This window comes from Dendrobates tinctorius, unplaced genomic scaffold (genome assembly GCF_039654945.1).
Source record: "Dendrobates tinctorius isolate UK_male_01 unplaced genomic scaffold, ASM3965494v1 ptg000083l, whole genome shotgun sequence".
NCBI classification, from domain to species: domain Eukaryota; kingdom Metazoa; phylum Chordata; class Amphibia; order Anura; family Dendrobatidae; genus Dendrobates; species Dendrobates tinctorius.
Genome location: NW_027361751.1, coordinates 15,667,517 through 15,690,232, shown reverse-complemented (window position 1 = coordinate 15,690,232; position 22,716 = coordinate 15,667,517). Strand labels below are relative to the sequence as shown.

The 22,716-nt window shown below is 47.4% G+C and overlaps 1 protein-coding gene across 1 annotated transcript in view; it reads left to right on the top strand.

Moving 5' to 3' along the window:
* The first annotated feature begins 13,072 nt into the window (after positions 1 to 13,072).
* The window catches only part of AP3B1 (adaptor related protein complex 3 subunit beta 1), a 351,534-nt gene continuing 341,890 nt past the window's right edge, over positions 13,073 to 22,716 (top strand). The window contains exon 1 of the mRNA XM_073584144.1: positions 13,073 to 13,364. Coding sequence (XP_073440245.1) covers positions 13,210 to 13,364 — 155 coding nt within the window. The 5' untranslated portion in view covers positions 13,073 to 13,209. The remainder of the gene's footprint in view (positions 13,365 to 22,716) is intronic.

Sequence of the window (22,716 nt, the reverse complement as noted above, 5' to 3'; positions counted from 1 at the left end):
TCATTATTTTTTCTTCTTTTAGACCTTTACTGTGATAGAGCTTTGTCCTGCATGAAAATCATGTTTTTCTTGAACGATACAGACTTCTTCCTGTACCACTGCTTGAAGAAGGTGTCTTCCAGAAACTGGCAGTAGGTCTGGGAGTTGAGCTTCCCTCCATCCTCAACCCGAAAAGGTCCCACAAGTTCATCTTTGATGATACCAGCCCATACCAGTACCCCACCTCCACCTTTCTGGCGTCTGAGTCGGAGTGGAGCTCTCTGCCCTTTACTGATCCAGCCTCTGGCCCATCCATCTGGCCCATCAAGAGTCACTCTCATTTCATCAGTCCATAAAACCTTAGAAAAATCAGTCTTAAGATATTTCTTGGCCTAGTCTTGACGTTTTATCTTATGTTTCTTGTTCAAAGATGGTTATTTTTTCAGCCTTCCTTACCTTGGCCATGTCCCTGAGTATGGCACACCTTGTGCTTTTTGATACTCCAGTAACGCTGCAGCTCTGAAATATGGCAAAACTGGTGGCAAATGGCACCTTGGCGCTTGATTTTCCTCAATTCATGGGCAGTTATTTTGCGCCTTTTTTATCAACATGCTTCTTGCGACCCTGTTGGCTATTTGCCATGAAACGATTGATTGTTCAGTGATCACGCTTCAAAAGTTTGGCAATTTCAAGACTGCTGCATCCCTCTGCAAGACATCTCACAATTTTTGACTTTTCAGAGTCCGTCAAATCTTTCTTCTGACCCATTTTGCAAAAGGAAAGGAAGTTGCCTAATAATTAAGCACACCTTATATAGGGTGTTGATGTCATTAGACCACACCCCTCCTCATTACAGAGATGCAAATCGCCTGATTTACATAATTGGCAGTTGGCTTTCAAGCCTATAGAGCTTGCAGTAGGACAACATGTATAAAAAGGATGATGTGATCACAATACTCATTTGCCTAATAATTCTGCACACAGTGTACACTGGTAACACGAACATGACTACCTGGTCAGGACCGGTCACTATAGGGCCGTGGTATGGCCGACTACAGGGCCCGAGTATTAACGACAAAGTGTCACTCATCCTCTCTGGCGTTCGGCAGAGTGGTGGTCGGTGATGCTTCGGCGTTTCAGCCGCTGGGCCCAGCCGACGAGGATCTGGCAGAGACTTCGGGGCGGCGTTCCTGCGCCCAGGCAAAGCGGGGGCACAGCAGGCCTCTGAAGAGTTCCTCTGCGTGGCACCTCCCGGTGGAGGCGGGTCGGCGTTGCCCGGGGACCGGAAGGTGTAAGCTGCAGCCACAAGCTGGGGACGGGCAACGGTGGCCGCAGGTGGTGGTGAATAGTCCGCAGCTGCGGGCCAGAGCCGAGCTGCAAGGGCCGCGGGCGTCAGCGGACAGGCCACAGCCACGGGCTGGAGTCGGGCGGTGGCGGCCACGAGCGGCGGCAGTCAGGCCGCTACCGCGGGCTGGAGTCGGGCGGTGGCGGCCGCGGGCGGCAGCGGACAGGCCGCAACCATGGGCTGGAGTGGAGCAGCGGTGGCCGTGGGCGGCGGCGGACAGGCCGCCACCGCGGGCTGGAGTGAAGCGGTGGCGGCTGCTAGGAACGCAGTCGGACGATCGGTGTTTCTCTGCTGGACGGCTCGATGCTGTCTCCCTTATGTCTGCGGTGAGTCTCCCTTCAGTCTCTCCAGTCGCTGCTCTCCTCTTCTTACTCTAGCTCTCTGGCTCCCTCTAGCTTCCTTGCTCCTTCTCTCCTGCTCCGTCGACTGACTTCTGCTGGCGTCCTCAGCCCCTTTTATACTGGCTCCACCCCCAATCTTTCTACAACTCTGTGTTCCATCCCCTAACTATGTCCCCTGGAAACAGTCCCCCTAGGAACCTTGGTGACAGTCCCCTTGGTTCCGGCCTGGGCACACAGCAGGGACTCCTCCTCCTACATCTGTGCGATGATGTCATTGCGCAGGCCCGACACCTGACCCGGAAGTAGAGAGGGAGCAGGAGCTGCGCAGCTGTCAAGGCGACGGCCGTGCACAGCTCCCGGCCCGATACACTGTGACGCGGGCGGCTGTGCCTGCTGCCGGCCGCGTCACAGTACAGAGGGCACGGCCGTACACAATTTGCTGTGCGGCCGGCCCTGAGTGGCAGTACTGGATCGCGGCTCTGAATCTCCCCGGTTCGGGGAATCGGCTGCTTTTTTAACAAGCGGTTCCATCGAACCGAGAACCGGCTGAATCCCACCCCTGCGTATATGGTCTCCCATCCTGGTATGTGCTGCCCCCCTCCTATCCTGGTATGCATGGCACCCCTTCATCCCTATCCTGCTATGCATGGCCCCCTCATCCCTATAATGTTATGCATGGCCCCCTCATCCCTATTCTGGTATGTATGGTCCCCTCACCCCCTCCCCAATCCTGGTTTGCATGGCACCCCATTCCTCATCCTGGTATGGTCACCTCACCCCCCAATCCTGGTATGCATGGTACCCCCTCATCCCTATCCTGGTATGTATGGTTACCCCTCATTCCTATCCTGGTATGTATGGTCCCCTCACCCCCCAATCCTGGAATGCATGGTCCCCTCACCCCCCAATCCTGGTATACATGATCTCCTCATCCCTCACTCCTGGTATGCATGGTCCCCACACCTCCCAATCCTGGTATGCATGGTCCCCTCACCCCCCCATCCTGGTATGCATTGTCCCCTCACCCTCCAATCCTGGAATGCATGGTCCCCTCACTCCCCAATCCTAGTATGCATGGTGCCCTCACCCCCAATCCTGGTATGCATGGTCTCCTCACCCCCCAATCCTGGTATGCATGGTTCTCACTCATCCCTATCGTAGGATGTATGGTACCAGCTCACCCCCCAATCCTGGTATACATGGCACCCCTTACCTCCCAATTCTGGTATGCATGGCACCCCTTACCTCCCAATTCTGGTGTGCATGGTCCTCTCACGCCCCATCCTGGTATGCATGGTACCCCTCAGCCCCAATCCTGATAAGCATCGTCCCCTCATCCCCTATCCTGGTATGCATGGTCCCCTCACCCCCTATCCTGGTATGCATGGTCCTCTCACCCCCCTATCCTGGTATGTATGGCCCTCTCACCCCCCTATCCTGGTATGTATGGCCCTCTCACCCCCCTATCCTGGTATGTATGGCCCTATCACCCCCCTATCCTGGTATGCATGGCCCTCTCACCCCTCTATTCTGGTATGCAAGCTACCCCTCACCCAACTATCCTGATATGCATGGTCCCCTCACCCCCAATCCTGATATGCATGGTCCTCACCCCTTATAGTATGTATGGTACCCCTCATCCCTATCCTGGTACGTTGTTGGGCTGTGATGTCTGGAGAGGGCGTGTTGTGGTTCCAGACTCGGCGCCTGTGCAGCCCTCGCTTTCCGCCAACATTTTCTTGAAGACACACTGTAGTCTTCTACAACATGGTGGCAGAAAGCGAGGACTGCGCAGGCGCCGAGTTTGGCACCACAACACACCCTCTCCAGACATCACGGCCCAACAACGTAATGATCAGGTATTGACGCGGGGCCTCGCCGTGATGTCAGGAGAGGGCCCGCGTCAATACCCGATCATTAAGTTGTTGTTTCAAGATGTCTCGAGAGGGCGTGTTGTGGTGCTGGACTCGGCGCATGCGCAGTCCTTGCTTTCCGCCAACATTTTCTTGAAGACACACTGCAGTGTGTCTTCTACAAAATGGTGGCGGTAAGCACGGACTGCGCATGCGCCGATTCCAGAGCCACAACTCGTCCTCACCTGACATCACATCAAGACGCAAGACCCCGCCGGCAACAGCAACACCGGATCGGTAAGGTGTTCCGGAGATCGCGGTATGCGTTCAGTGCTTACGCATGCCGCTATCTCCTGGGTGGATGCGGCACTTTGTGGGGTCCAGACTGCACAAGTGCGTCGCACTTGCACAGTCTATAAAGGCTTCAGACAGAGTAACGTTCCCACCGTTATATTATAGATATGTTTTGAAGATTATTTTGTTTTAAAACGATGTGTACAGTTTTTTTAACACTGCTATTTTATCATGAAATTTAACATAGAGAACTGCTGTATGTAAAAGCTCATGTTAAAATCGCATTGCATACGGATTGCATGAGCATGTCATATGCATGTTATACAGATGTTCCATGGAAAAAAATCGCACGGAAATCGCATTACACTTGCATGACACTCGCATAACACTCGTCCGTTTTTTGGGTCCGGAAATCTGACCTTTTTTTCTCGCAAATAGGTATCAGCCCTTATGGAAAGCTCAAAGGGAGCAAATGTTTTCATTCCGCGTATTCCTTTGCTACCAAGCGACATGCCCTTCAATTTTAAGCACCTGCAGTTCCCAATCCGACTTGCATTTGCTAGGACTATAACCAAATTACAAGGTCAATCACTTAAAGTAGCCGGCATTAAATTGGAGAGCCTGTGTTTTTCACATGGACAGTTGTATGTTGCTTGTTCTATTATTATTAGCATTTATTTATATAGCGCCATTAATTCCATGGCGCTGTACATGAGAAGGGGGGTTACATACAAAGTTATAGATATCGTTAACAGTAAACAAATTTACAATGACAGACTGGTACAGAGGGGAGGGGATCCTATCCTTGCGGAATTACATTCTACGAGATAGTGGGGAAGGGACAGAAGGTCAGGGGTGCAGCAGCTCTGGTGGTGATGAGGCGGCAGCTCAGGTGGTGAGGCGGCAGAATGGTCATTGCAGGCTGTAAGCTTTCCTGAAAAGATGGGTTTTCAGGTTCCGTTTGAAGGATCCGAGGGTGGTGGATAATCGGACGTGTTGAGGCATGGCATTCCAGAGGATAGGGGATATTCGGGAGAAATCTTGGAGGCGGTTGTGTGAGGAACGAATAAGTGTGGAGGAGAGTAGGAGGTCTTGGGAGGATCGAAGATTACGTGAGGGGAGATATTGGGAGATTAGTTCAGAGATATAGGGAGGGTAAGGGTTGTGGATGGCTTTGTAGGTGAGTGTTAGTAGTTTGAACAGGATTCGTTGGGGAATTGGGAGCCAATGGAGGGATTTGCAGAGTTGGGAGACAGGCGAGTAGCGAGGAGAGAGGTGGATTAGTCAAGCAGCAGAATTGAGGACAGACTGGAGTGGTGCAAGAGAGTTAGCAGGGAGGCAACAGAGGAGAGTGTTGCAGTAGTCAAGGCGGGAGATGATGAGGGCATGTACAAGAGTTTTAGTAGATTGAGGACTGAGGAAGGGACGGATTCTGGAAATATTTTTGAGTTGGAGTCGACAGGAGGTGGCAAGAGATTGGACGTGTGGTTTGAAGGACAGGGCAGAGTCGAGAGTTACTCCGAGGCAGCGGATTTCACGTGCTGGAGAGAGCGTGATGCCGTTTACCATAATAGATCGGGTAGGGAAGATACGTGAAATGGAGGAAAGACAATGAATTCAGTTTTGTCTACGTTGAGTTTTAGGAAGCGAGAGGTGAAAAAGGAGGATATGGCTGATAGACACTCCGGGATTCTGGACAGCAAAGAGGTGACATCTGGGCCAGAGAGGTAGATCTGAGTGTCATCTGCATACAGGTGGTACTGGAAGCCATGGGACTTTATGAGTTGTCCTAGGCCAAGAGTATAGATGGAAAAAAGTAGGGGCCCCAGGACAGAGCCTTGGGGGACTCCAACAGAGAGGGGGCGGGATGAGGAGGTACTGTGGGAGTGAGAAATGCTGAATGTGCGGTCAGAAAGGTATGAGGAAATCCAGGACAGGGCAAGGTCTTTGTTGCCAAGGGAAGAAAGAATCTGTAGCAGTAGGCAGTGGTCAACTGTGTCAAAGGCAGAGGACAGGTCAAGAAGGAGGAGGATGGAGAACTGTCTGCTAGCTTTGGCTGTGAGTAAGTTATTCGTAATTTTGGTCAGGGCAGTTTCAGTGAAGCCAGATTGCAGGATGTCAAGGAGGGAGTTAGATGAGAGGTTGGAGGAAAGTTGAGCATGGACATGCTGTTCAAGGAGTTTTGAAGCAAACGGGAGCAGTGATAGGGGGCGATAGCTGGGCATAGCAGTTGGGTCAAGGTTTGATTTTTTGAGGATGGGTGTTATGGTAGCATGTTTGAAGGCAGAGGGGAAGGTACCAGAAGTTAGGGATAGGTTGAAGAGATGGGTTAGGGCTGGAATGATCATGCAGTGAGGTTGGGGAGCAGGTGGGAAGGGATGGGGTCAAGTGCACAGGTGGTGAGGCGTGATTTGGAAAGGAGACGAGTAAGCTCTCCTTCAGTGATGTTGGAGAGGGAGGTTATTAGGGAAGGGCAGAGGTCTGGTATGTGGAGTGGTTGGGGTGGCGGAAGTGTAAAGGTTTGCCTTGTTTGGTAAATCTTGTTTTTGAAGTAGGTGGCAAAGTCCTCAGCAGAGATGAGGGAGGTTGGAGGTGGCAGTGGTTCGCGAAGGAGAGAGTTGAATGTGCTGAACAGTTGTTTTGGGTTGTGGGATAATGAATATACAAGGTTTGTGAAATAGGTCTGTTTAGCAGAGGTGAGGGCTGATTTAAAGGCAAGTGTAGCTTGTTTGAAAGCAGTGAAGTCATCTGGCAGGCGTGTTTTCTTCCAACGCCGCTTCACGACCCTGAATGTTTGTTGAAGTTTTTTGGTGAGGTTGTGGTGCCAGGGTTGCCTATTGGTTTGTCGCACTTTGCCATGCATGAGAGGAGCGACTGAGTCTATGGCTGATGTGAGGGTGGCGTTGTAGAAAGCGGTGGCACTGTCCGAGTTGTGGCGTGAAGATATGGAGGACAGAGGTAGAAGAGAGTCTGAGAGTCTGTGGATGTCTAGGTGTGCGAGGTTTCTGCTAGGATGTGCTAGTGGCTGGACATGGGGGGCAGGTGACAAGGACAAGGATAAGAAGGTGAGTAGATGATGGTCAGATAGGGGAAGGAAGAGGTTGTGAGATTAGATAGGGAACAGAGACGGGTGAAGATGAGGTCTAATGTATGTCCATCTGTGTGGGTGGCTGTGGAGGACCACTGAGTAAGTCCAAAGGATGAGGTAAGTGACAGGAGTTTGGAGGCTGCTGGCTGGTGGGTGTCAATGGGGATGTTGAAGTCCCCCATGATGATGGTGGGGATGTCAGAAGAGAGAAAGTGGAGGAGCCAGGTGGAGAATTGGTCAATGAAGGCTGTGGCTGAGCCCGGTGGTCGGTATATGACAGCCATTTGGAGATTAGAGGGAGAGTAAATACGGACAGAGTGAACCTCGAAAGAAGGGAGGATAAGGGAGGATGGGGGTTGGATAGGGTTGAAGGAACAGTTTTTAGAAAGGAGGAAACCCACTCCTCCACCATGTCTGTTGCCAGGGCGAGGAGTGTGGGTAAAGTGGAAGCTGCCATAACGCAGTGCGGCCGGGGGTGTCAGCCAGGTCTCAGTGAGGGCCAGTAAGGAAAGGTTGCGGGAGGTAAAGAGGTTGTGGATCACGTGGAGCTTGTTGCAGATGGAGCGAGCATTCCAAAGTGCTCCAGAAAGAGGGTGCGGGAGGGAGGGAGTCAGGGGCACAGGTTTTAAGTGTGAGGGATTGCGGTAGTTTCTCTTAGTGTGAGAAAGATGGGGTGAGGATTAGTGGGATGTATGAGGCGGGGGGGGGGGCCAGGATTGGGGGATATGTCATCAGCAGTGAGAAGAAGCAGAGAAAGGGAAATCAGGTGGGTGAAGGAGAGTGGTCCTCTTGTATTGTATTTTAGTAGGAGAGGTCTGAGGTTAAGGAGTATGTCTGCAGATAAAGCGAGGTGGGGGGGTAAGAGAGAGGGGGACATAGTTATTTGTTTCGAGGGTGCAGGGGTTTGGGGATAGCGAAGGAGAGTGAAGATTAGTGGAGCAAAAACGGTGATGGCAAATGTGAGCATGGTTAAAGAGCAGAGTAAAAAAAATAAAAAAAAGCAAGTAAAGTAAGAAAGCATTGGTTAGTCTTACCATCTGACCGATTTCTGGACTATTTCTCGTATATTTCTCATGTATCACTTTAAAGATGTCACTTCAAATGATGTCATATCTGACCTGCTCTGTTCAACTTATACCATTCAAATGTCCATGAAATGAAGCCAAGTGAGTGAGGGAGGGAGGAGGAGAAGGGGGCTGGAGGACTGTTCACAACAGGGGGCAATTAACAGATTGCAGTTAATGGGACATTTGACTAGCATCAAAGTTGAAGAAAGAGGTGGGATAAGATGGAAGGATGGAAGGTGTGAGGAGCATGGGTATATCAATATGCATACAGTCAATTTGAAGTATGATACATGGAATTAAAGTCAGGGGAAAAAACAGAGTATAGAAATACCAATTAAAAACAGAGGGTGAACAGTGCATGAGGGTTCAGGGGTTCAGTGAGTATTCTGGATTAAGAAGCGGGTTCAGCAGACATACCAATTAAAAACAAAGGGTGAACAGTTCTAGAGTGGAAAACCCCAAAAATCTTTTCATATATGCACCTGAAGGGAGAAACATTGCTTAAAACCAAAAAGCACTACAATAGATAGTTGTTTAACTGTAAGGCTATGTGCACACGTTCGGAAATGCTGTGGAAATTTCCGCAACATTTCTGCAACTCCGGCTGCGGGTAAAACGCATGCAGAATTTGCATGTGTTTTCCCGCTAAACACAAGTGTTTTGCAAGCATATTTAGCTTGCGGAATGCTTGTGCTTTCCAAGCGATTTGAAGCATCGCTTGGAAGGGTGATTGACAGGTATCACCTGCTTGACCAGTGTGACCAACTTTTTACTATTGATGCTGTCTATGTAAAAGATAAGATGCTAAAAATAATAAAAAAAAATAAAAAATATGGTTATTCTCACCTTCCAACGGCCCCCGATCTCCTCAGCGGCACTCCCGGGATCTTCCGGTCCCAGGGATGCTTCGCGCGAAGGTCCTTTGTGACGTCACGCTCACGAGACTGCAACGTTATCTCAGGTGATTCGCACAAAGCATTACTGGAACCGGAAGATGCCGGGAGCGTGGCTGAGAGGTGGGAACAACTTCGGGGGCCGACAGAGGGTAAGTATATCCCGATTTTTTATTTTTATTCTTTTACAGGGATATGGTACCCAGAGCCTGGAGGAGAATCTCCTCTCCTCCGGACCGTGGGTAACATCCGCAAATTTTCCGCTTACTTTACGCATGGTGGACATAGCCACATGTTGAAAGTAAGCGGAACAATGCATTCCTAAGGGTGCGGAATCGCCACGATTCCGCACAAAGAATGAACATACTGCGTATTTTTCCGCTATGTGATTACGTAACGGTAAAATTCGCAGCATTAGCACAGCAATGCGGGAATCCCATAGGATTACATGGGATGCGTTTTCTTAGCGTTTTCGCAGTGGAAAAACGATGCGAAAACGCTAAAAAAAGCAACGTGTGCACACAGTCTAAACCAATTTTACTCTTTTGTTCGTGAACTACTTATAGATTACACTGGAGGGAGGGGGGAAGGGGTGAACTATGTTGTTAATTGGGTGTAAATGTTTTATATGTTTGTGTAAGGTGCATACATTTTTATTTTTGATAAAAAATAATTAAAAAAATAGTTGTAATAGTTTATACTACATAATATGTATTGAATATGTAAAATCAATAAAAATGTTGAAATTAAAAAAAAGTTGTTGTTCACATCGATGCTACGACAAATTAGTAAAATGCCAAAATAATAAAAATTTAAAGTGGAAATTTTTTTTACTGTAGCACTCTGAAAATGTCAATTTCAGGGTGACACTGAAAATGTTACTATAGCTACTATAACCAACAATTTAACATATTTTCCGCGAGTGAAGCTGCAGGTATTCTACTAGTATTATATATATACTAGCTGAAGAGCCCGGCGTTGCCCGGGCATAGTAACTAACTGTGGTTAGTTATAGCAAATTATAATTATCCTCCATCCCATAGTCCCATGCCCATATACCCATCACACATATCCACAATCCCATAGTCGAGTGCCCATATACCCATCATACATATCCGCCATCCCATAGTCCCGTGCCTATGATGACATCAGCGTCGCCATGGCAACCATTATGACATCATAATGAGTGGCGGGGCTTGATACACACACACTTTTTCCCCATTATGTAGATAGGGGCAAAATTGTTTGGTGAATTGGAACGCGCGGGGATAAAATTTCGCCTCACAACATAGCTCAGACATGTGACTGTGCCAAATTTTGTGGCTGTAGCTGCGACGGTGCGGATGCCTATCCCGGACATACACACACACATACATACACACACTTGAGCTTTATATATTAGATATATCTTTTTGTATCTATCTATCTCTCTATATATATTGAAGAATATTTCCTTTGAAAACCATGTGTAAATGACAGAGAAGTGCTCTATGTAAAAGCTCATGTGAAAATCTCATTGCAGTCGGATCACACTCACATGTAAATTGCATGCTGGGTGTTAAAATCGGACGGTATACACATGAAAATCACGTGACACTCATCCCACTTTTCTGGACCAAAGTCGGACTTCTTTTTATTTAATGGTGAGGGGTATGAGCCCTAAATCCCATCCACTTTGCTCTATCTGAAAGATGCTGCATTTTTAATGCAGAAAAGATACGCAGCGTCAAAATCTTCTGCTATAATAACTCCTGAAAAAAAAAGAATCTGTGCACACTAAGGCTCCGTGCCCATGATCAGGAATAGCAGCGTTTTGGATGCAGCTCACCCAGTGTCGGACTGGGATGCCGAGGGCCCACCAGTAACAATGACCTTGGGGGCCCACTTTTCACCTGCATGCAAATATTACACTACCCTCGTTCACAAATTTACCTATATATCTATACTAGCCTGGCCCGTGCAAAATTTTCGCACATTGGTCGTTGGGGCGCAGGCAATTTCAGAAAAAGCAAGCTATTCAAATGTAAATGTATTTCATGAGCTGATGAACACAGACAGGTATTTATATATAAAAAAACTGGAGTCTGAACTGAGAAAATAAATTAATGTTTATGCACAATGTAAATGCATTTTAACACAGGACCATTACACAGAGAAAACAAATAGCAAAAAACACAAATATTTTGCTTTTTGTTTTCTCTGGTTAATGGTCATGTGTTAATATGCATTTACATTGTGTATACACATTAATTTATTTTCTCAGTTCAGACTTCAGTTTTTTTTATCCATTTCATTGAGCACTCTGTGCATATATGGGTGTGACCGCCCTCTTTCTGAGCTGGGAAAACCATCCTGTCTGGCCTATGCTTTTACTAGTGGGTCAGTCCCTTGATCCTTGTTCACATTCACGTCACTTGGCAAGTGAAAAGGTTTTAAATACTAGAGTAGGACTGTCCCACAAGGGTTGCCTTGATGTGGCGGGATGGCTTGTACATTATTTTGATCAAAATCATGTTGACTAAATACCCTTATTATTATTATTACCTTTATGCATTATTTGCAGTTTATTTTTTTACTTTTTAGTTTAGGATATTTGTGTTTTTTGCTTTTTGTTTTCTCAGGTATTTATATATGTAGATTGGTAATACAATAAATTGGTTTGATAAGTAGAGGCCAAAAAATGTTTTCCGGTTGAGGTGCCACCTGCAGGTCATTGTGTCTTTCTGCAGGTTTATGAAAATGAATGTTTAAACTGTATTTAGTGATAAAATCTTGGATGTGTGGTTTGTTTGGCTGTTTTCTTGCTGAAGAGAGCAAATTTACCTTTCAAATGGTGTATCATTTGTGTGTGTGGGGCGAAGTAATCACCGAAAAAGTAGTGCATGTTTACAAATGTGTTTGCATATGTCAGTCACCTGCAGTGAAGTGTGCAATCCTCCAATTTGGCTAAAATAGGCTGGGCAAGCAGTTTGGCAAGCTGGAAAGAACCCAAGGCAAATGTTTGGATTTGTTTGTGATGTCTGTAAGCAGCTTTGTGGTAGTGTGCTTTGGGGTATTGTGGTGCCACCTGCAGGTCATTTTTCCTTACTGCAGGTTTATGAAAATTAATGTTTAAACTGTATTTTGTGATCAAATCGTGGATGTGTGGATTGTTTGGCTATTTTCTTGCTGAAGGGGGCAAGTTTACCTTTCAAATGGTGTATCATTTGTGTGTGTGTGTGCAGTATGAACAGAGATACAAAGGAATCACAGAGAAAGTGTTTGGAAATAACAGAATAGGTAATAATAATATTAAACTGGATAGTTGGGTTAATGAATGATGAGATGCTGTTTTTTTCTGTACATTGTAAATCATGTGAATTTTGCCAAGTACTGCCCATATAGTGGGGTTGGGGGACCTGGACTGGCCCACCAGGGGATTCCCCTGTTCTCTTATGGGACAGTCCGAGCCTGAGCTCACCTACGGTGTGGGTTTATGATGTGAATTATCTGCAGCGGAGACTCTAGCCTCACCCATAGCCATTTGTTAGATGCGGTAAATCCGGATGATTCAATTAACACACCATTTTGGACGCAGCGAAACTGCTGCTATTCCTCATGGGCACACAGCCTTTCTGGTCAGTTTCTGCTACAATAACTCCTCAAAAAAAATCGGTGTGCACATAGTCTTAAGCTGTGCACACACAGCGTTTTTTTAGCGGATTTGCCAATAAATCCGCCATAAAAATGCTAAAAATAAGCTTCCCATTCATCTCTATGCATTTTGCACTTTTTGTGCATATTGATGCGTTTTTTTACGGCGAAAAAAACCGCTTTGCGGTAAAAACGCAGCATGCTCGTTAATTTCGTGGATTTTTCCGCATTTCTGGCCATTTCTATGGGTCTGGAACCGCGCGGAAAAAACATAAAAAAAGTGTGGTTTCTCGGAAGGGAGTCCGGTTTTTAAGCAGAAATTTTCTGCTACATGTGCACATAGCCTTAGAAATCGATTAATAAAATTCGCAGCAAATACACCATATGTGAACACTGTTGAAAGAGCCTTGCATCCGTCCAGTCGATGACCAGCAGGGGGCGCTGTCGGGCCCTCTATAGCAGCACAGCGGCTCCAGCAGCTCAGAAGTTTACAACTTGGCAAAGAGCACGTGATAGCGGCTCAACTTTAGGCCACGCCCCTCACATAATGCGGCTTCCTGATTGGCTGGGCATCCGTATTCTTCGTAAACCCGGAATTTGTGCCTCCAGCGCCGTGTCACCCTCCTGTCACGTGACAGCGGCTGCCTTCCCCGGCTTCCGTAGTGCTAACAGACGTTCCCGTTTTTTCCGCTGCTCCCGGATTTGTGTCATTCAACATGAGCGGAGCCGCGTCCAACTCCAGCACCAACCTCACCTACAACAATGACTACTGCACCGGAGGCGGCAGTGAGGGTGCAGAGCTGGCCCAGGAGGCCACAGCGGGCGGCAGCTCCACACCGGCAGGCTTCGGGCTGTTCAGCACCGACAAAAAGTAAGAAGTGCGGGGGGGGTCCGTCCTGGAGGAAGGGTCGGGAGGGATGCGCAGCAGCTGTGGGGGTGTCTGACTTCACCGATGCATGCTGGGACTTGTAGTCCTACACCTGGTTGCCTGACAGCAGTGCTCTGTCACCAGTGCCCGGTCCCGTGGGGGCTGGGTGATCCCAACAAGTTCTGCTGATAAGTTAGCTCTTGATGTGTTCCCAGCGGGTTGTCGGCGGCGCGTGGCGCTGCCCCTGTGTTGTCGGCGGCGCGTGGCGCTGCCCCTGTGTTGTCGGCGGCGCGTGGCGCTGCCCCTGTGTTGTCGGCGGCGCGTGGCGCTGCCCCTGTGTTGTCGGCGGCGCGTGGCGCTGCCCCTGTGTTGTCGGCGGCGCGAGGCTCTGCCCCTGTGTTGTCGGCGGCGCTGCCCCTGTGTTGTCGGCGGCGCGTGGCGCTGCCCCTGTGTTGTCGGCGGCGCGTGGCGCTGCCCCTGTGTTGTCGGCGGCGCGAGGCGCTGCCCCTGTGTTGTCGGCGGCGCGTGGCGCTGCCCCTGTGTTGTCGGCGGCGCGTGGCGCTGCCCCTGTGTTGTCGGCGGCGCGCGGCGCTGCCCCTGTGTTGTCGGCGGCGCGCGGCGCTGCCCCTGTGTTGTCGGCGGCGCGCGGCGCTGCCCCTGTGTTGTCGGCGGCGCGCGGCGCTGCCCCTGTGTTGTCGGCGGCGCGAGGCGCTGCCCCTGTGTTGTCGGCGGCGCGAGGCGCTGCCCCTGTGTTGTCGGCGGCGCGTGGCGCTGCCCCTGTGTTGTCGGCGGCGCGTGGCGCTGCCCCTGTGTTGTCGGCGGCGCGTGGCGCTGCCCCTGTGTTGTCGGCGGCGCGTGGCGCTGCCCCTGTGTTGTCGGCGGCGCGTGGCGCTGCCCCTGTGTTGTCGGCGGCGCTGCCCCTGTGTTGTCGGCGGCGCTGCCCCTGTGTTGTCGGCGGCGCTGCCCCTGTGTTGTCGGCGGCGCTGCCCCTGTGTTGTCGGCGGCGCTGCCCCTGTGTTGTCGGCGGCGCGTGGCGCTGCCCCTGTGTTGTCGGCGGCGCGTGGCGCTGCCCCTGTGTTGTCGACTCCTCGGGTGGATGTCACTGATGTGTGTAACATGGCCACCACTTATATGCAGTGGCTTCCTACTTTTCCCTCTTTGGCGACGTTCGGACTAGTTTTCTGCGGGTTGAATTTCGGGGTCAGCGGCACTTTGTCAGTGATGTCCTTAGTGGAAGTTGTCACCGGTTGTGTGACGGGTCAGAAACCCTAATATCTAATAGACATGTCCCATTACCTGGAGACTGAACTCAGATGTCTGTGTATCCCTGTGCTGCGCGGACTGGTCACCTGAGCGGATCTTAAGAGGCTGTCAGGTTCTGAGACCCGCGGACAGTCCGTGGTTGTGGTGCGGTCTCGGACCATGATCTGCAGAATTCTAAATCAAGGTTATGTATACAGGAAAGATGTATGTCTTTGTACCTTGTCAGGCAGTAGATAGAAAAATATTCAGAATTGAGAGTCCTCTGTGTTTGATACCTTTTAATGGCTAGCTGAAAAGATGGTAACACATTGCAAGCTTTGGAGACTACTCAGGTCTCTTCATCAGGCATAGACATAGACTCGGTTATGTATACAAACGCTCTTCTTCTTTTTTTTTTTGTGTTTTCTTTTTTTTTTTTTTTTCTTTTTAGGAATTTTTGTGGAGTATCTCTTCTAAAATCCTAAAGGAAAATGCTTTCCATAAACTTCTATGGGAAATCCACATTGCTGTTAATACGAGGAGTTCGTTTTTTGTTTTTTTTCTTCCAAGAGAATTTGGAAAAATATCTAGTGGGGAAAAAAATGCATCTGGACCTTGAAGCAAACTTCTCCAAACCAGGCACTGCCAAATCAAAAGGCTGCAAAGAACACGGGGAAAAAACTGCACCAGGAAGCACTCCAGGAAAAGAAAAACTGCTCCACAACCTCCCCAGATCCAGAGTTTCCTAATAAAGCAGTTTCCGCTTGAAAAACTCTGCTTTTGCGAACACCTAATGAAACACTTGTTGGACCCCAGTTTTAGGCCTCATTCAGACTTGTGATTTTTTTCCATACATGTATTTGGTGGAAAAAAAAAACTGACCAATTTTCATCAGTGTTTGATCCATGTGACTGTTTTTTACCATCAGTGATTTTCTCAAGTGCCTTTTAAAAATAAAAATCAAATGCAAATATTTCCTCTTCATTGCAATTCTGACCCCATACCTACATATGACTTACTTGTACGTCTTGTGCCTGCTTCCTGACTTTGATGCGGGCTCAGGAACTGAGTCTGCATCTTTGCCGGCAGATAATGGCTGTGATATTCAGCCATCACCTGCCCTTAACAGGGGCTTAAAGTTCTTAAGTTGTGAAATGCTGCTGTCAGTCCGCTGCCCATCAGCACTAGTGGGCTGTCATAACAGTCGGAGATCTTCGGAAGACCCCTGTGCCTGCCATGACAGTGCTCCTTGCCCGTTGTCATGCAGTTGTCCAGGATTAATTTTTATTTTAGCATAGCCTTACAAATGTAGAAAATAACACGTACTGTCATGCTCTCTCCCCAAGTACAGTGCGGCCTCTCCACCGTGGCTCCGCTCTTTGCTGATATGCTGCAGATAATCACTGGATCCATTGGCGACAGCACGAGCCACTGAGTCCAGTGATTGGATACAGTGTTTTTGTGCACAATCCTTGTGACATCACCGAGGCAGCTCTGGACCTGAGGAGGGTGAGTATAGCGGGGTCTGCAAGCCTTGAAGGAAACTTGTAACCTATTTTTTTTTTTTTTTTTTTGCATATAAGCTGCGGCCACCGCCATCAGGGGCTTATCTACAGCATTCTGTAATGCTGTAGATAAACCCCTGATATAACCTGAAAGATAAGAACGAGTTATATTATAATCACCGGGGGCGGTCCGGGTTCGATGGGTGTCGCAGGTCCGGGTCCTCCCATCTTCTAGCGATGACATCCTCTTCTTTGCTTCCCGTCGCGGCTCTTGTGCAGGCCCTGTTGAGGGCAGAGTACTGCAGTGCGCAGGTGCCGGGAAAGGTCAGAGAGGTCCGGCGCCTGCGCACTGCAGTACTTTCCTCTGCCCTCAACAGTGCAGATGAGTACGCCTGCGCCAGAGCTGCGACGGGAAGCAAAGAAGAGGACGTCGTCGCTAGAAGATGGGAGGCGTTGGACCGCGGCACTCATGGGACCGCCCCCTCCGGTGAGTATAAGGCCTGGATCACACTTCCGTTTTTTTAAATCCGTCCAAATCCGTCGTTTTCCGTTAAAAAACGGATCCGCCATGTTTTTGGCGGATCCGTTTTTTTTCCCCATAGACTTGCATTAGCGGCTACCGCGGATCCGTTAGCATCTGTTAGCGGCAAAAAACTGAAATGGATCCGTTTGGCGGACACAAAAAACGGATGTGTGAAACAGGGCTAATCTAACGTGTTTTCTCATCTTTCAGGTTACAGAATTCTGTAGATAAGCCCCTGATGGCGGTGGCCGCAGCTTATATGCAAAAATGAGGTGACAGATTCCCTTTAAGCTCGAATCACAATCCCTGAAAAACTGATGACACTCGGACGACACTCTGCTCAAAGTCTGAACAAAATAATTGGTTTGTTTTTCTCATGCATGGAAAGTCCTGATGTGTGAATGAGGCCTAAAAGGAATGTTTCCAGTTATGTAAAAGCTGTCCACAGCCACCGACATAGATGACGCTTCTGATATTTGTATAAGCCACTTGCTCTCTTTACTGAGTGCCAGACAGAAAGACGCCAGCACACTTGTAAGCGGCCGTCTTGTGTCAGGGGCAACTAATAGGAGTATAATGCTCCCTATTAAATACAAAGGCCGTAATGGCCTCTTCTTTCTTTCCTGTCTTATCTAATGGGAAAAGAAGGCAAAACACATTCCATCAGGGCATCTGTTGTGTCTGCCTCCCTCTTATTAGTAGTTACAAATCTGGGAACACACACGGCTTTGTTTACACAGAGTTTTTGAGGCCGACAAATCCAATGAGATTTTCTAGCAAAAACCACTTAAAGAATCGCTCCTTTTTTGGCTGGGGGTTTATTTTTCTTTAGTATTTTCTGAAGATTTTTTTTTTTTTTCTTCCCCAAAACCTTTTTTGCAGCCTCATGATTGGACCGTGCCTAGTTTAGAGCAGTTTCCATCAGGATCAAGTGACTTGTAGTTTTTTGTTTTTCCACCAGACATCTTTCAAGCCCTCTTCAGGAAAAGAAAAGCGATTCCTGTCACCAGCAAAATTGGATTTCCCGTAAAAAAAATTAGGAAGAGTTTTTGCAAAGGATTTTAGCACAGATTTTTTTTTTTTTTTTAGCATAACATCTAAAAGATATGTGGTAATCAAGTGTAAATAGCCTGAATGTGAGGTGCACAACAGTATGAGAAACCCTGAAGGGGCTGACAAAGGGGAATAGAAAAAAAGCCCTTATGTACAGTGGGGGAAATAAGTATTTGATACGCTGATTTTGCAAGTTTTCCCACCTGGCCTAGCCAGTCTCCAGACCTGATCCCAATAGAAAATCTTTGGAGGAAGGAGAAAATCAATGTTGCCCAGCAACAGCCCCGAAACCTGAAGAGGAGGGGGCCAAAATCCCTCCTGCAGTGTGTGGAAACTGGGTCAAGAACTACAGGAAACTTCTGACCTCTGTAATAGCAAACAAAGGTTTCTGTACCAAATATTAAGTTTTGTTTTCTGTTGTACCAAATACTTTTTTCATGCAATAAAATGTAAATTGATTATGTAAAAATCATACAATGTGATTTTCTGGATTTTTTTTTTTTTAACATTCTGTCTCTCACAGGTGCAGTGTATCTACGATAGAAATTACAGATCTCTCCATTCTTTGTAGGTGGGAAAACTTGAGAAATTGGCAGGGAATCAAATACTTATTTTCCCCACTGTAAACTGTGTTCCAAATTATTATACAGAAAGAGTTTAGAAGTGATAAGGTTAGAATTTTTTTTTGTTTGTCATGTAAACTCATTGATGGTGATGTGTGTCAGGGCTCTTTATATCACTGAAAGCAATTGCAGATACCTGTGCAAATTAGTTTGTCAGGTGTGTCCAAATAAAGGCAAGACTACTGAAGAAGGCTGTTCCACATTATTAAGCAGCCTACATTTTTTGCCAAAGTGGGAAAGAAAAAGGATGTGTCGGCTGCTGAGAAGCAACAAATTGTGGAGTATTTAGGTCAAGGCATGACTACAATCAACATTGCCAAGACACTTCATGGTGATCATCGCTGGCTGGTTGATGGACACCCCATGAAAACACGGCTAAGGCGCCAACAAGGAGGAGGTGGAGTAATGTTTTGGGCTGGAATCATGGGGAGAGAGATTGTCGGCCCCTTTAGGATCCCTGAAGGGGTAAAGATGAACTCCATAATCTATGTGGAGTTTCTAAAACAGCACTTCCTGCCATGGTTCAAGAGGAAGAACCGTGCTTTCCGCAGCAAGATCATTTTCATGCATAATAATGCACCGTCTCATGCTGCAAATAACACATCTGCATCTCTGGCTGCTATGGGCATAAAAGAGGACAAACTTACGGTGCGGCCACCATCTTCCCCTGACCTCAACCCCATTGAGAACCTCTGGAGCATCATCAAAAGGAGTGTCTATGATGGCGGGAGGCAGTTCACATCTAAGGCCTCTTTCACACTTCAGTTTTTTGCATCCGTTCAAATCCGCCAAAAAGTCAGACAAGCGGATCCGTTCTGAACTGATGTGAACGGATGGCACAGGATCCGTTTTGAGACGGATCCTGAAAATGAGGAAATTTAAAGGAAACGCTGGCCGAGAGAGAGAGAGAGAATTTTTTTTTTTTTTTTATCCAGCAGCCAGAAAGAATTTAGGGTTAAAACAGTGTCTGGAGGATCCGCCAGAAAAAAAAACGTTGCAAGCTCCGTTTTGAAATCTTTGAGGATGATAACGGACAGCAACTTATGGCGGATCCGCAAAAAAAACGGATGCAACGGACGGCAATCCGTCACAATCCGCCCATAATGCAAGTCAATGGGGGAAAAAACGGATCCTCAAAAAAAAATTGCGGATCCGTTTTTTTCAAAACCTGGCGGATTGTGACTGATTGTAAAAAACTGAAGTGTGAAAGAGGCCTTGGCAACAGCTCTGGGAGGGTATTCTGTCCACATGCAAAACAATTGAAGCACAAACCATCCAAAAACTGACAAATTCAATGGACGAGAGAGTTCAGAAGCTTCTTTCCAACAAGGGGTCCTATGTGCAAATGTAACATCACCTAGAATAAAGTTTTGACTTGAAAACTGTTTGATTTCATTTTGTAATAAGCTGATAATGCTTATAATTTCACAATTGACCATTTTTTTGTTCAAAATAAAAATAAAAAGGTTGAAAACTCTGCTGTGCATAATAATTTGGAACATGCAGTTTGAGTGTTTCTTATCTTTAAAAATATACTGTTTTCATAGGCAGTTTGTTCAAAAACATTGCAATTATACTAGAATATTAGATGACTGGAAAAGAACAATGACTGCAATTCGTACAGGTAATTTAGAGAAAATATGAGGAAATATTTTTTGCATAATAATTTGGAACACTGTGTATGTATGTATGTATGTATGTATATATATATATATACTAGCGTGTAGAAGGGATTTTTTTTTTATTTTTTTTTTTGACACAGTGAGTCCAAAGCAGAAGTTTCCAGTCAGATTCCCTCGTTCATTCTTCCTCTAGATGAGATGGAATCTGATTTTGTCTCGGGCGTCTGCTCCAGTTTTCCTTTACACCACTGATACTCTCACAGTGTCTCCGGATCCTAGATTTTTGTACCGTATGGGTGTTTTTTTATGGCCAAATCTCTCCTTCTGATCTCTCCGATAATAAGGAGGCCTTGCCCTGTAAAGAGATAATGATCGCAATGAGAGCTCTGCTGGCTCCTGGCTTGGTCACCAGACCGGCACTGCGCTCTCATGGATCTATAGAGGCCTTGTATATGCCGCCTGAGGCTGGGCTCACACGAGCGTACGGTCTCTCATGCGAGAGATTCTGTCCAATTGTGCTAATAACACTCGGCACAAACTTTGTCAGAGTTTGATCAGAATGTGATCCGATGTTCCTGCATGAGAGAATTGCATCACAGGTGCCGAGAAGATGGAAAACTTGATTTCTCCATTGTCTGTGTTTGCAGTGTTTCACAAGCACCCATAGACTTGTATGGGAGCACGCGATCCGACTCCGCTGTGGTCGCAGCATGCCGAATCAGCATGATAAAATAATTACAGATCTGACTGCCCCATAGTGCCACACTGGGCCGAGTGCTGTCTGATAAGTCACCATATAGCACTCGGCCATGTTATACCCCAGTGTGAGCGATCCCTGAAGGAAAGTTTCTGCTTCTCACGGACATTAGTGTTAGGCTGTTTACACATCTACATGTCTGACGTGTCCCCCCAACATTAATCTCTGATGTTACTAACTGGAAAAAGTTTACCGTAAGGTAGATATGTTTTTCTCTTCGCCGTGCCCTATATATACATACGCATACTACACTGACAAAGGCTGTAAGGACACATTCCGTTGTTTCTTTTCCTATCTTGTATAGTGAGTGCTTTTCCTGGCCATACTGTGAATGTGTGGGCATAAGACGTGCATAGAGCCCGATTATTTATTTTTTATTTTTTTTCGTCCCCCTTACAGCCAACCTGCTTCTGCACAGTTCTACCAGATAGCGTAAAGGGCTTCTCTTCTGGCAATTCCTGACAATAAGCCAATCACTAAGCGCCCGTCTCCACCTAGGAGCCTCGGGGATCAGGTGTAGTCTGTAATGGCACATTCAGACATCCATGTTTCATGGTCCAAGCACCATCAATGGTTCACAGGGCAGCCATTGGTCTCCTCACCTGAACCTTGAGGCCGTCCGTTCGGGTCGGGAAATCCATGGCCGATCCGTGCATCGTGGTCCACATGCAGATGTCTGAATACGGCATCAGGGAAACTTGGCAATAAGTGTTCAGTCTGCTTACAGCGCAGAAAATATGTATTACTCAGTGCCCACTCACACCAATGGGCTGCTATAGATGTTTTTGGGGAAAAAACTACCTGTAATCATTCAAGTAAAATCCTAATGCATAAAGTTCCTTTCTAAGATGATGGTGAAGATGTTAGTGGGCATCAAGTAATATAATTCCTCAGACAAGCTGTCTGAAAATCTACGCCGTGCCCCAGACCACTATAATGTGTGCCACCACTATAATGTGTGCCGCCACTATGAATGGTCACATGACCTGACGTGGCTTTCAGGTCCGCCACGGGAGAGGAGAATCTATATCATAAGTATATTGTCGTCTGAAATTAGCTGCAACGTTTCTTGAGTTCAAATGTTGAAATAGTTAGAATTCGTCACATACTCGGCTCCGATACTCAGGGCTGCGGAGATGGTAAGCCAAACCTCCGGCTCCTGACTCCACTAAAATGAGCTCCGACTCCTCAATTTCCATGACACCGACTCTACCAAAATGGGCTCCTAACCACACAGCTTTGCCGATACTGGTCACTGCGGGGCTGGGGATGTATACGGGTATGTTTCTTTATGCGAATGTGATTTCGATGAATACGAGTCTATGTGATGTCTACCAGCAAAATGACGGGGTTCAGCCGACAGTACGCCATGCATCATTACCATGTAGCATTATTCCCCTGTGACTATCCATGTGGCACTGTAACCCGCAGCATGTCCCTACAGTCACAGGATGGTTGCTGCTGCTGTGCAAAATGCACAGGAATATCAGTATGGTCCTATTTAAGAGACGCTGACATGAGAAGCATGACTAAGACCATATATAAATGCAAAAGGAAACACATTTATTGAAAAATAGGTAAAAATATACACAAATACCGTTCAAGGAATCCATGCAAGATAAAGAACCAGATAAAAGGAGAAATGGGCAGGACAGGTAGACACAATGCAGATGGTTATGCATGAAGGAATGATGAGTAAATATATGAATAAAAAGAAGGTGCAGTAGTCAAATGATACCTGTAAGTATAGGGGTTGCCCTGCCAACCCGACGCGCGTTCCACGCAGTGTGCTTAATTTACAATGCAGTAGTTAAATGAGGTAAGTGATGGGATATATGACTGCTCCATCACGTACTGGTCTGCTGGGATCCAATCTCTGGAGTTCCCACGGACCTTGAGAATAGAGGCAGCAGCACTGAGTCCTCTTCAGTTTTCTTCTGCTCAGTGCTGCTCGCTGCAGCATGTCTCTATGTGGCTGGGGCTACCTGATGACATTGCTGTATATATCCATTGCTCGGCTAAAGATCGTT